Here is a 15,330-nt window from a genome sequence, read left to right on the forward strand (position 1 = left end):
GCCAGGTGCCCAGCTCTGAAGGCAGCGCCACCAGCAGCAGCAGCAAAGAAGTGTAGGATTGCATATTACTTCTGTGCAGCTGTTGGCAGTGGTACTGCCTTCAGAGCTGAGTGCTTGGCCAGCAGCCATTGCTCTCCACTCTGCCTTCAGAACTGGGTGGCCGGAGACCAATTTCACAAGGGAGATCAGATTTCACAGTCCATGACCTGATTTTCACGGCCACGAATTTGGTAGACCCTTAGTCATAAATAATCCTTTGTGTGAAGAATACAGTGAGATAAAGTTGATCATTTTCAATTATTTGCATTAATGTGATTTCTACATTACATTTTTACCACTTTATAACTCTCCTACACTATGATTCAGCTCCATTGACATCCATTGTAAAATTGCTCTTTATCACATACCCTATGATTTTATTACTTTAGGTTTATCCTTTGAATTTAGCGGTTAGTCCAATTTAGTCCAAAATTAAGAAGAAAATTAAACACCTCGTTAGTTTGTCAAATATTTGTATACTTTAAAAAGAGCTTGTGTTATCATGATTTTCTTTTGGCTTTATTTCTCTTCTGTGTGAGACACAGTATTAATAGATTTTAAGGCGAGAAGGGGCCATTATGATCATCTGGTCTGACTCTTTGCAGAACACAGCCCAAAGTACTTCACCTAGTAATTTCCATATCGAGCCATAACTTTGTTTGAGCTATTGCATACTTTTTAGAAAGATATTCAGTCTTGATTTAAAAACTTCCAGACACGAGAATTCCTAAGACAGGGCTGCAGATAAACGTTAGATTCTTTTTCCTACTGGGGAACATTGTTTATTTCCTTTTTCGATTAGTCTCTCCCACATCAGTTAATATATACTGAGTATTAACTTTGCCTGCTTATTGTTATAGTTTGAAGATGATTGTGAGTTATTCAGTAACAATATTTAATTTAGAGTATTTAAGATAGATTGTTTATTTTTAAAAAGATGTTTAAATATGAGAAATAGTTTGGGATTCAAAAAAGGTAAAATGTTATCACAAAAAGAATATTATCTGTTTTCAAATAGAAGTGCAAGTGGTTTACAAAAGTCGCAATTTTGCATGTTTTTGAAAACTTTTTTAATTTTTTTTAATTTATTTTTAAAACTGTTTTATTATTTGAAAACTAATCACAATAATTTATTCAAAGAAAAAAACAGTTTATTTTATTATACAGAAAATATGTAACGAAACAGCACTACAACATTTAAAACATTTTGATCTTCTTTTTTTTTTTTTAAATTGTAGGCCAGATTTAAAATATTCCCTATTAGAAACTATATTAAAGAATGTTTAAAATTGCAGAGATAAGCACTCAAGTCAGGAAACAGCAGACTCAACTTTAACTCTGCCACCTTGTGTATGTTTATGATGGTACAGTCTTTGATTGCATGATAACATTCAGATCTTCAAATATATATAATTTAATATGACACAATTTTTCTATAACTTCAGATTCATATATTTCATCTTTTATTATTGTTATACCTAGGGTGACCAGAGAGGAAGTGTGAAAAATCGGGATTGGCAACTATATAAGAAAAAGCTGGGCCCCAAATATCAGGGACATCTGGTCACCCTAGTTATACATATTCTAGGATTGCTCACAATGTGCTAGCCTCTTTTCTTCTTCAGAATTTAGAATGATCTCCCATGTACAGATATATTTGTGTTCTTATCCTAAACTATTAAACACTAAATATGCTTTTTGATAGCGGCTGATATAGTGCTGTCTTCCTAATCTGGTATTTTTCCCATTGTGGTGCAGGGCCGACCAGAGGATTCAGGGGGCCTGGGGCAAAGCAATTTCAGGGGTCCCTTCCATAAAAAACAGTTGCAATACTATAGAATACTATATTCTCATGGGGGCCCCTGCAGGGTCCAGGGCCTGGGGCAAATTGCCCCACTTGCCCTCCCCTCTGGGCGGCTCTATTGTGGTGTTTCATAATAAAGTGAATGTTGAGAATATACAATATCAAGATATTCTGTAAAGGCTCTGTGTCTGATGGAGAATGTTAGGAACTGCACATACACAAAAATGCACGTGCTTCATTTGTTTATGCAGTTAGTATGTTGGCTGTCAATCATGGTAATTGGGTATTGAAATAGCCTGCTAGACATGTAAGTGGTCAGTTACATGCATACATATAACTGCATGAACAAATGGTTTACACACACATCTCGTCATACACTGGTCTGAAAATACAAACATAGAAATCTTGGACCATAACATGTTTCAAAACTTAAAATAGTCTCGTAAGAGTTTTTTCACTATTAACTCTATAGCATTCGGTAAGGAAGATCTTAAAATGAAACAACTGCCAGTGCATAATTTTATGTTTGACACTGTTTTGTTCATCGAGCAAGTCAGCTGATGTTTTTTTACTTTGCTTTCTGCAGGTATTACTCTGTTTTTCCCGAGATACATCAGTACTGGAGCACTTTTCTTACAATAGTGCTACTCCTCCCAAATCATACATACGAGGTAAAGAAAAAGTATTGTGTAAGAGAATATGAAGAGTAGTGTTGATTGCTGCATGTAGTATACCAAAAAAGCAAATCTCTATGGACTTAATTTATGTATATTACATATGCACACAAAAAGTACATTAGAAGAACATAGTTAAGATCACAAAGTCAAACACTCAAAAGTTAAGAAATGCCAGAATTAAGGTTGCCTATGTATGTGCATTATGAAACAGTCTTTAATTACATGATCATATACTGTTTTTTCCACAGAACCTCTGCCTTATTCAGTGCACAGAATGAGCCAGCTGAGGCTGGGAAAATACTATAATTATTTATTTTACTGGTATTAGCACATAGGGTCCCCAGTTGTGGACCACGACACCATTGTGCTAGGTGCTGTACAAACAGAACAAAAAGGCAATCTCTGTCCCAATGAGTTTACAGTCTGACAGACCACAGATGGATACAGGCAGACCAAAGGTTGCATACAAAGAAATAGTGAGACAATATTGGTCATCAGGATAGTCTACAGTCTCAACATACCAGCAGTGTATAGCTTTTGTCTATTTTACGTAGGCCCATTGACAAAGGAGAGTTTTATGGAGGGTTTTGGAGGAAGCTAATGTTTTGAAGATGTTTACAGGAAATTTCTTAAAGGCGTGAGGGTCAGCATTAGAGAGAGCATGAAATATATGATCATGTCATTGAAGAGTATATAATAATGAATACACACATGCACGGGCAATCTTAATTCTCGTGTTTCCTGATTTTTGGAGTGCTTGACCTTAATATTATTTTAACTTAGGTTTTTTTGATGTGTAATTTCCTAGGTTTTTAAAAAAGCAAACTGAAAAAATAAATTCCATCATATGTTATCATATTGACACCTATAGGGGTCATCAGCAGGATTGGAACCTTGAGATCCACTATACAGACCTCTGCCACTTGAGCTAATGGAGTAACTGATTGCAGTAGCAGGTTGTCATCCTCTGTGTGGACAAGTACTATGGGGGATGGGACATTTTTGTCAGGGTTTTTACAGATATTTGCTGACAGCAGAGGACTCAGGAATCTGCGATCCATTCCAGGCTCTGGACAGGAGTGTGTTCTTCTATCCATTTCCCCACCCCAAACTTGACCCCTTGCCCCATCACCTCCAACCTATCTCTTCTCCACCCCTAGCTCCTTGTCCCTGTCCCAATCTCTTTGTCCATCATATCCTATCCTTACTCTCTGCACTTTCTGTCCCACTTACAGTCTCTTGTCCAGCTCTTCATCTAATATACGGGGTGTGGGCTCTGGGAGGGAGTTTGGGTGTGGGAGGCAGGGCCGGCTCCAGCATTTCTGCCGCCCCAAGCAAAAAAAAACAAAACCGCGATTGGCGGCGGCAGGTCCTTTGCTCCTAGAGGGAGTGAGGGACCTGCCGCCCCCGAATTGCCGCAGGGCCCCTCTCCCTTGGCCGCCCCAAGCACCTGCTTGTTAAGCTGGTGCCTGGAGCTGGCCCTGGTGGGAGGGGGCTCAGGGCAGGGAGTTGGGGCGCATGAGGGATTTGGGGGTGCTGGATACGGCGGGCGCTCACCTCGAGCTGCTCCCTGCAAGCAGTGACCTGTCCCTGCTGTTCCTAGGCGGAGGTGCAGTTTGGCAGCTTTGCATGCTGCCTCCTTGCCAATAGGAGCTCAGAGCCAGCACTTGGGGTGGGGTGGGCCGGCACCCCCTGCCGCACCCAAACTCCCTCCCTGTTAGTTAACGGAATTTTTCACTTACTGGCACCCCTCCCCCCATTTCTCCAACATGCCAGATAAACAAGCTTTTACTGTATACAGACAATAAATGGTGTAAAGTTTTATTGACATAAGTTTGGGATAGTTAGCTATATTACTCATGAATGGTGAAGTCATGAGAGTTACTTTAGATACTCTAAATGAGTGCCAATAAAATCCTACCCTGTCAAACTATCGTGTATTCTGTATATACTGCTTACTTTATAAAAGAAAAACTCCCATTGACTTTAATAGAGCCACGATTTCACCGCTTGAGTTTAACTGCATGGTACCTGGAAGGACAGAAGAATATAACAAATAAATTTTATAAACCTATGAAACTTTAGTCCAATATCTCTAGGCCGTCGTGCTAGGAAGGCCCAGAGCAAATGGTGTATATAATCTTGGAAAGCTGGGACTCTTCCCTTTCCAGTTGTATACTCTCATTGCTAGTACATTCATGAGATTCTAGATTAAAGTTACCATTGGAGCAAAACTGAATGTTGACCATTTTGGATTTCCATTCAGTGTAATTTTATTGAGAAACTCCACAGTTTGGTGAAGGATGAGAGAGTTTCTTAGCAGAGTCGTTTTAAAAAAATGGCATTTGTTTGAACTTACTTAGAAGTTTAGAACAAGTTCTGGTTCCAATGAATTAGTGGACAGAATGTACATGATACTGCAGCTTCTAATAAGTCTCAAAGTTATCCCATGTATATCACCACTATGTATGTGTTGTGCATGATTGTATATTTTTTGTGTATATAATCTCAGTATATTCAAATAGCCATATTTTAATGTATTTGTGGTTAAACTTCTCCTTTATATGATAGTATTAAATCTAAAAATCAGATTAATTGTTACTAAGTTGTCCATTAAGTAGACAAACTTTCTCTTCCCACAGGGTTCATGTGTGTTTGTATATATACAGTTGGCCACAGCTAAACAGGGAAGCTTTTGATCCAGTACTATTGGTTCCCTAGTACAGTAGAACCTCAGAATTAACAACACCAGAGTTACAAACTAACAGGTTAATCACATACCTCATTTGGAACCGAAACTATGCAATCAGGCAGTAGCAGAGACCCCCCCCCCCCAAAAAAAAAAAAAAAAAAAGCAAATACAGTACATTCACTATGTTAAACGTAAACTACTAAAAAAAAAAAAAAGGAAAGTTTAAAAAAAATTTTTGGACAAAGTAAGAAAACTGTTTCTGTGCTTGTTTCATTTGAATTAAGATGGTTAAAAGCAGCATTTTTCTTCTGCAAAGTAAAGTTTCAAAGCTGTATTAAGTCAATGTTCAGTGTAAACTTTTGAAAGAACAGCCATAACATTTTGTTCAGAGTTACAAATGTTTCAGAGTTATGAACAACCTCCTTTCCCAAGGTGATCATAATTCTGAGGTTCTACTGTACAGGAAACTATATAATGTAACACAGATTTTCTTGGTTTCCTGCTGGATTTGGCAATCTCTCTCTCTCACTGCAGAGGATCCTACTTTATAACATTTGCAAAATGCAAAGAACAAGAGATTGAATATTATATGTTTTCAAGAGATCCTTTTTCTTATCATAACAAATAATCATTTATTAAGATTTTTAAACCATAAATTTAAATAACTAGTAATAACTTATATCTGTTTTAGTTGAATGTTCTCTTTTATCTTAAAACTATAGAAAAGAAATTAAAAACATCTTTTAAAATAGGTGCAGTTGTGTTTAAGAAAAGCACTGAAGTATGCCTCAAAATAGATGGTCGATATTTTTATTGTGGGTCTAAAAATAATTTTGTATAGTATTAGCACATGCTCGTTTTGCATAGAAATAGAAGAAATTGTGTGTTCATTTTTTGTTGTTGGCACCGATATTCGATTTGAAAAAAGGGCTTGTTGAAGCAATAGGAATTCTAAGATTTGAAAGAAAAATAGGTAAAGTAGTTCAGTTAGGGTACCCCTCCACGCTTCCAGTGATTCAGCCTTAATGCAACAATTTCCTTTTCCTCTCACTAATATTTTTGCACCTTACTAAGTGCTGTTCCTATGCATAGAACATTCTCCCTGTTCTGGTCTGCCAAGGCACTCTCCTTTTCATTTAAATCCTTTCTGAAAACTCACTTTTGTCTGCAAGGCCCACAGTGAGTGAGTCAGTTATACTCTTTATTAATTTTTATTTAACGAAACACAAAACGTAACAATCCTATTACTGAACTCTTCCTTCTCCCTCATCTCCCCTCTATTGTTTGTCCATCTCCTTTGTTGTGTCACGTCTGCGTTTTACATTTGAGAAACACTATATCTTCTTTTACTATATGACTCGTGTGAAATGTTTTGTGGTCAATATAAACTGATAAAAAAATTCATCATTAATGAACTTTTAATGATATTACTGGAAAATAAATAAAGTTCACGTTTCTAAAGAGACTTTTTATCATTTGAGTGTGTTTAAACCTATGTCTGCTCATTCACAGGAAAACTTGGCATGGAAGAATATGCTGTTTTTTATCCACCAAATGGTAAGAGTTATACTATTGCCTCCTCTAGTGGAAGATGGGAAAATTACTACTTTTTGCAATGCAAAAATAAGTTAAACTTAACAAATAAGCAGAATAAGAGTGAACCTTAGCCAATAGTATAATGAGATTAAAGTTATTGAGCTAGAACCTCACACTGGGCTATGTTGCTTTGCGCCACTGCAAAGCCAGGTTAATTCTAGCTTTATTAGCCACTTAAGCATTCTCTATGTGGGGGAATATTCTGATGGCATAGGGTCGGGATAGCAGCTCATATTTCAGTCTCCTTGATTCATGCTTAGGGGACCTGACTGGAACACCACTTAATCCAGCTACTCCCCAGCTGCTCAGCACCTTTGGAAAGCATGCCATTGAGATGCCAATTTTAGGCTTCTGCTTTTGAACATTTGGTCTTGATTTTTAGACACGAATGTATGAATATATTTATCACATTAATGCTATTAATGTTACCCTTATTGCTGCTGTTGTCTTTTTTTCTCACTGGTCATTTTGTCCATATCAACCCCCCCTCCCCTTTGACTTCTGCTGCTGGCTTTTCATTGCCCTTTATATCAAGTTCATGCTCTTTGTCCTTGCTTTCAAGGTCCTACGTCACTGGTCTTGTGTCTGTATCGCTAACCTTGTCTCCTTTTGCGTCTTCTCCATTCCAGCAATGATGCCAGTCTTGGTACATCCTCTGTTGCATTCTCCCACCTCTGTCTCCATGTATTCTTTTATGCAGCCCCCTAAGAATGAAGCATCCTCCTTAGACCCATTTGCCAAACACTTCCCTCTCCTCATTCAAATCCTCTCTAAACACTCATTTCAGCCATGTCACCTATGGGAAGTGAGATGATTTGGAAAAGAGAGGAAAACAGACAACACAACTGCCAAGATGGCTACATATCTTTACTGGGTACTGCATGAACTCATTATTGTAACTTTCTTTTTTCCCTGTTCCATCCTTCTGGTCAGTGTATGGCCCTTGCTGGTTGTATCTTATCTGAAGTTGGGCCCTGATTTCATGAAAGCACATAAGCACATGCTTAAAGTTAAACATGTGCTTATATTCTTTGCTAAATCAGGTCCTTAATCTGATCTTACAGGTGCGTAAGGACATGCTTAACTTTAACCATGTGAGTAGTGGGAATACCCCCACTTCCCAGTGGGAATACCCCCTGTTTAAATTAAGCATATGTGTGTTTGCTTAGATCAGGGTCTAAGACTCTAAGCTCTTCAGGATATGGAATATGTCATTAGTTGTTCCTGTGAAACCCAAAGCTCAGTTTAGGAATTTGAAAAAGCAATAAATATTAATACTTCTATGGATAAATAGATAAAAATAAAAGGATAAAAAAACCTTCCTTATTTTGTAGGTGTAATTCCTTTTCATGGCTTTTCAATGTATGGTAAGTATGACTTTCAAATATTACTATTTTAAGTAACAATTCTGCATAATTTTTTGTAAATAAACCACAGTTTATATCACACCATCCACATATTTTTGGTAAAATGTAAACTATTCTTTTATGCATTTTAAACATTTATGTATTGCACGTGTTTGTGTATCCAAGGTGTGTATGCATAATTAGAAAAATGTCCAGGCTGATCTCATTTGCTCTTGTTGTAACTTGCTAACGTGGGAATCCCTATATAGAGAACTATTATTGGAGCAGCTGATCTCTAGTCAGAAGCTAGCTTCATTCATGGTAATTGAATTTCAATGTACACAAATGGGGAGAGAGGATGTCTTGCCAGGCTGCATTATCTTTGTGCTGCAAATAGGCAAGAAATGTGTGTGAAGAGTGGTTTCTTATAAAAGTGAATTGTATGTAAAAGGCCCACTGGCATAAGCATGTGGCTGGGACACATAGTGAGTGGCATCATATAATGGAATTACAAAAATGTCTTTTGTGAATACAATGAATAATTCACAAAACATTAGCAGCTTGTTAATACTGGATGGTTTGGACTCTCTCCCTTTACTGCATTAGTATGTCTTCTCTGGAAATCCTGATTTTAAAAAAAAGTTTAGATTAAATGAACATGTCATTATGCCAACAAGAATTCCAGAAATACATGAATTCTGTATTTTGTGAAAAATCCTTTAGCACTCAGAACTGACAAGGCATCCGGTACAAATGTACTAATTAAAACTGGTCCTGCCTCAGATGATGATGGAATGTTTTTGTTTAGTTAAGTTTTTGCTTTTTCTGATAACTTTCAATAGCTTTTCTGTTCTGAAGAGCATAGGTAGCCTGGGAAGTCAGAATGGTACTACTCCTAATTAGTAACTTGCATTCCCTACCATTAACAATACAGATTTAATCATTATTCTCTCCACTGTTTGAGCTACAAAAGATGGACTGTCACTTGAGTATGGAATCCAGTTTGAACCCTGGTAGGGTGACCAGACAGCAAGTGTGAAAAATCAGGATGGGGGTGAGGGGTAATAGGAGCCTATACAAGAAAAAGACCCAAATATCGGGACTGTCCCTATAAAATCGGGACATCTGGTCACCCTAAACCCTGGTTGGCATAGAGAATCTGGGTCTTCTAAGTACTGACCTGCTTGGTTACAAACTCCACCTAACCTCCTCACAGTTGATAATGTTGAAGTCACAGCCAGGAGTCCTTCACTTTCTCTACCTGACTGGAGGTTTATTTTAAAAACTGGCTCTTAAAATGACTTAATGTTTAGAATTGAAACAACCCTTTAGAAATCTACCCAGCTTAGTTTAATTAGATAGCAATTTTTTGAATCAGCTAATATTTAAAGGACTACATAATGGTTGCCCAGTAAATGTAAATTTTCATCCAGATCTTAGAATGAGTATGCAACTGTCCATATATCCTTTGATTATACTTATATAGTCTTCATTACTGAAGTATCTGAGTACCTCATTGTCTTTTGTGCATTTACCCTCACAGCATCCCTGTGAGGTAGGGAAGTGCTATTATTCCCATTTTACAGATGGGGAACTGAGTCCGAGAGAGACAAAGTAACTTGCCAGCATACACAGGAAGTCTGTCGTGGAGTACGAAATTGAATCCAGGTCTCCTGAGTCTCAATCTAGCACCCGAACCACTGGACCATCCATCCTCAAAACATATTTTTGATGCTCATGCAGGGCCGGGTCTATGGAATAGGCAGGATCCAGTTCATTCTGTCTCTTGAAATCTATAGGGTTGTAACATGGGCTACAACATTCACCTTTGCTTGTCATTTCTTTTAATTCTAGGATCTAATATTAAAAATAAATATCTTTCTAAATAAATCAGAACTAATTTATAAATTTATTATTCTAAAGAGATTATTGGCTCGTTTTTCCTCCTACTTCATGCACTTGCTCATTGAACTATTTTAACAGTTTACAGCATTGAGTCAATTAAATTCTTTTATCATTTCAGTTGCTCCACTTTGTTTTCTGTACCATGAACCTTCCAAATTGTATCAGATATTCCGTGAGATGTATGTGCGTTTTTTCTTCAGACTCCATTCCATCTCTTCTCATCCTTCTGTAAGTTCATTAGGATAACACCCAATCAGTCTATATTTCTATTTGTTATTGAACAATAATGCATAGTAGCATGATTTTATTTTCTTAAGTGTACATGGCTGAGTTATATCTCTTTAACTGTGATAAAAATGCCACACATGGCTGAAGTAACATTATACAACTTTATTTGAAATCCTATAATTTATACCTCAATAATAGTAGTAAAATTCTCTTGCAAAGACATATTTAATAATACAGTGGTCATGCTGTCAGGCTTTGGGGGGAGCCAAAGCTTTTATAGGCCTCAATTCAGAACAGCATTTACGCATGTGTTTAAGTGCCTTCCTGAATGAGGCCAGTTAGTTTTGTGTGTGATACAGAGGTAATAGATGATGGACTGCAGTGTTCTTTAAGTTACTCTGTACTAGAATTACATTGGATACCTCTATTATTAATGCTCAGTTCTCATAAGAGTCTTAGTTTATAGGTTTAGTCATTACTAGTCATTTTCAAAGGGGTCTCAACTAGCCCCTTTTTACTCACGCATCTTTGTGTATAAACATACTTGAATGCACTTTTTTTAAGCACTGTCATACGCAGGTGATGGAATCTGTGTGAGTTCTATCACTTGCATGTGCAAGTGTTTGTGCATGCAAAGTTGTTTATACAAATACAAGTGAATTTTTGAAAGTTTTGGTTGCCTTATTTTTTGTTTATGCTGCAGTATTAACTATTAAAGTATAACATTTTTCTCTTCTATTTCGTACAAAATCTGGTTATTAATTACATTTTGATAAAATACTTTTATTTAAAAGAAAATGGTATTCATTGAGCTAAGTATACAATTTTGAAAATTCCCATGATTACAAGTTCTTCTTGCCCTACCTAAGCTATAGAAAACGTTTTAAACTGACACGTGTTTTTTCCATTAAGAGATTTTATTAATGAAGAGAGCAATCATATTTCCAATTATGTAACAATGTATTATGAATTATGTGAACAGCACAGAAGAATGTCCAATAAAATTAAAATATGAGGGCCATTAAGAGTCCGTTGTAATACAGATTTTGTTAAAATGTGACTTAAAGCTGATCCTGCAAATGCTTACTCTTGGGAATACCACTTAGTACTGTGAATAGTCACATTGATGGTCAAATAAATAAACAAACATCACAGTGGTAGATTTACACGATTGGGCCTATGCTTTGGGATATTACCAGCATAGTACCCCAGTATATGGGAATGTAGGCTAGTTTCATGATTTTTAAAAGGAATTTTTAAAAAGGGGAAAAATTTTAAATGTTATTCCACAGTTTAGATCACTTAACTTGTCCTTGTTTGTAATAATTTGATTTGTCACTTTTTCTAATTATAAAAGATAATTCAAAAAGCCCTGTTTTTGTCAGTGACCAGGTGTAGTGTAACTGGAGTCTATTTTATCAGACTAAAACTAAGACCACATAGGTTGTGTACTACTGGGCCTTTAATAGACTTAGAGACAGATTTTTAAAAAGATATTTAGGCACCTAAAATACAGATAAGTGCCTAAGTGTGATTTTCAAAAGTACCTAGTCACCTAACTACTATTGAAGTCAATGGGACGTAGTCATTTAAGTGCTTTTGAAAATCCTGCTTAGGCACCTATCTGTATCTTTCAGTGTCCACATACTTATAAAAATCTGGCCTTTAGACCTTAACCCTACAGATATTACACATGAGTGACTTGGAGTTGAATGTGACTACTCATTATATATACAGTTACTCAGGAGTGGAAGTGCTTGTAGGATCAAGGCCTTAGAGGTTGAAGGTATCTGGTTTGCTCACGTTACTCTAGTTGTGTATCACTGATGTATTAATGGTTTGTCTTAATGCTTACATTAAAACTAGATTAATATTTAAATTTGAATATATGAGTAATAGTGAATATATGTTTTCAGGGTGTGGTGTTGTTGTTTTGCTAGGGCATCGTGTCACTATGTTTGCTGTTTGAGACACTTCTTCAAACCCATCTCCCTCAGCTCTTCTATCATCTTCGAGAAATTGGGGCGCAACCGTAAGTACTTTTTCCCTGTTTCACCATTTATTCATGACAATAACTGTAACTCATGTTGTTCTAGAAATGCTGTTCTGTGATATTGTAACTTAACAATTATGGGGAGATTTTTAACAGCCCAAAGGTCAGTTAAGTGTCCAACATACATTGAAAGTCAATTTGAGTGGGTTGCCTAAATTCCATGTGTGCTTTTGAAAGTCTTCCCCTACAGTTCATAAAATAGAAAATGGGCTTGCATCTTTTTAAATTCCAACGTAAGCACTGTACTTCCCTCTTTGACAATTGAAGAGTGAGCATATTTGCTTTGTTTGGGCATACCTTAAACCAACAGTTTGTTTAAGGTATGCCCAAACAATAAAACCCCTGAGAATAAGAACTCATAGGAATTCCAGTATTGCAGCCAAAAGGAACTTCACAAGAATTTCCCTGGCCTACAGGATAGATAGTATATCAGGAAAATCCTTAAGATCTTTTCTGCCTTGTATATAAATTCCAAATTCTCAATGTGTGATTTTACCCAGAGGCCAGATTCTACAATTAAGATTGGATATTAAACAGACTTCTGCTTTCTTTATATTACATTTTTGATTGAATTACTGAAAAATTAACTCAGAGGAACCAACTCACTGAAGTAAAGATCTGATTTCCAAACAGATTTCAATAATTCATGCCAGATCTGCTAGGACTGTCTTAGTTTATTTCTTGGGGAATTGATGGTTGGATTACAGTGTGATACTGATCTGGCAGCTTCTCAAAGAGAGAATATTAAAAGAGCAACAGTGAATTATCCTAATGCAAAGGAGAGATGGGAAGAATAGTCAGAGGCCCATATGGCTCCATCAGGAGCTCTTTTATGACCTGAAAATCACAAAAGGAGTCCTGCAACAAAATGGAAATATGGACTAATTGCTAAGGTTGACTACAAAAGAATACCACAGGCATGTAGGGACAAAATCAGAAAGGCAAAGTCACAAAATGAATTACACTTAGAAAGGAACATAAAAGGAAATAAGAAGAGGTTCTGTAAATACACCAGGAGCAAAAGGAAAGTATAGGATGAAGGAAAATGGTTCTCTATTTAGCAGGGAGGGAGAGCTAATACCAGACAACATCAAGAAGATTGAGGAGTTTTGCTTCAGTCTTCACTAAAAGGGTTAATGGTCACCAGATATTCAATATAATAAATATGAACAACAAGCGGGAAAGGAACACAAACCAAAATAGGGAAAGGACAATTAAAGAGTATTTATATAAGTTAGATGTATTCATGTTGGTGGGGCCTGGTGAACTTCATCTTAAGGAGCTAGCTTAGCAATCTCGGAAACTGTTATCAATTACCTTTGAGAACTTGTAGAGGATGGGTGAGGTCCCAGAGGACTGGAGAAGGGCAAACACAGTACCTGCCTTTAAAAAGGGGAAGAAACCGGACTCCAGAGAATTGTAGATCAGTCAGTCTAACTTCAATACCTGGAAAGATACTGGAACAAATTATTAAACCATCAATTTGTAAGCAACTAGAGGATAATAGACTTATAAGGAATAGCCATTATAAATTTGTCAAGAACAAATCATGCCAAACCAATCTAATTTCCTTCTTTGACAGCTTAGTGAATAGAGGGGAAGTTGTCTAGATGAAATTACTAGAAGATGGATGCACAACTGGTTGAAAGTTGTTATCAAAGAGTAGATATCAGTGGCTTGATGCCAAACTGGAAGGACACATCCAGGGGGTCACGTAGGGGGCTGTCCTAGGTCCAGTACTATTCAATATTTTCATTAATGAGTTGAATAATGGAGTGAAGAGTATGCTTATAAAATTTGCAGATGAGGCCAAATTGGGAGGGGTTGCTAGCACATTGGAGGACAGGATTAGAATTCAAAATGATCTTGACACTTGGAGAATTGGTCTGAAGAAAACAAGATGAAATTTAATAAAGACAAATGCAAAATAGTACACTTATGAAGAAAAAAAAAGAAAAAAAATCAAATGCACAACTACAAAATGCGGAATAACTGGGTAGGTAGTACTGCTGAAAAGGATCTAAGGTTATAGTGGATCATAAATTGAGTGAGTTGTGTGTCTAAAAAGGCTAATATCATTCTGGGGTATACTACCATGCGTGTGATATGTAAGAAGTGGGAGGTAATTGTCCAGTTCTGCTCGGCACCGGTGAGGCCTCTAGCTCCAGTACTGTGTCTAATCCTGGGTGCCACTCTTTAAGAAAGATGTGGACAAATTGGAAAGTACAAAGGAGAGCAATAAAAATATTAAATGTTTTAGAAAAACCTGACCAATGATGAAAGGTTTTTTTAAAAAGCTGTGTTTAGTCTTGAGAAAAGAAGACTGGCAGGGACCAGTTAAGTCTTCAAATATGTTAAGGGTTGTTGTAAAGAAGACCGTGATCAGTTGTTGTCCATGTCCAAGGTAGGACAAGAAGTAAAGGGGCTTAATCTGCAGCAAGGGAGATTTAGGTTAGATATTAGGAAAAACTTCTCAAACTATAGGGGTAGTTAAGCTCTAGAATAGACTTCCAAGGGAGGGGTTGCAGAATCCCCATCATTGGGGGGGTTTTAAGAACAGCTAGAACAAACACCTGTCAGGGATGGTCTAGATGTACTTGGTCCTGCCTCAGTACAGACGGCTGGACTAGATGACGTCTCTGGGTCCTTTCCTACATTTCTATGGTTCTATGATATGGCACTTACCAGCATAAACACTTGGAGCCAGAGACAGTCATTTCCTGTAATGTTTGTATAACACCTATTATAATGGGGCCCCAACCTGGTTCCCCTGTAGATGATAGTGTAATATAAATAATAATAGCTTTTCCCCAGATTTTTAAGAAGCGAATTACTAGAATCATAGAAGTTTAGGGTTGGAAGAGACCTCAGGAGGACATCTAGTCCAACTCCTTGCTCAAAGCAGGACCACCCCCAACTAAATCATCCCAGCCAGGGCTTTGTCAAGCCGGGCCTTAATAATCTCTATCAATGGAGAGTCCACCACCTCC

The 15,330-nt window shown here is 37.1% G+C and overlaps 1 protein-coding gene across 3 annotated transcripts in view; it reads left to right on the plus strand.

Annotated features, from left to right (window-relative positions):
* The window catches only part of TBC1D19 (TBC1 domain family member 19), a 100,223-nt gene that overhangs the window by 77,885 nt on the left and 7,008 nt on the right, over positions 1-15,330 (plus strand). For 2 of the 3 annotated variants that reach the window (XM_054030378.1, XM_054030380.1), the window contains 6 exons: positions 2,430-2,514; positions 6,725-6,769; positions 7,596-7,682; positions 8,143-8,175; positions 10,178-10,287; positions 12,228-12,319. In XM_054030378.1, the coding sequence (XP_053886353.1) occupies positions 2,430-2,514; positions 6,725-6,769; positions 7,596-7,682; positions 8,143-8,175; positions 10,178-10,287; positions 12,228-12,319 (452 nt within the window). The remainder of the gene's footprint in view (positions 1-2,429; positions 2,515-6,724; positions 6,770-7,595; positions 7,683-8,142; positions 8,176-10,177; positions 10,288-12,227; positions 12,320-15,330) is intronic. The other variant, XM_054030379.1, reaches the window with a different exon arrangement.

Source organism: Malaclemys terrapin, chromosome 5 (assembly GCF_027887155.1).
Source record: "Malaclemys terrapin pileata isolate rMalTer1 chromosome 5, rMalTer1.hap1, whole genome shotgun sequence".
In the NCBI taxonomy this organism is placed as follows: domain Eukaryota; kingdom Metazoa; phylum Chordata; order Testudines; family Emydidae; genus Malaclemys; species Malaclemys terrapin.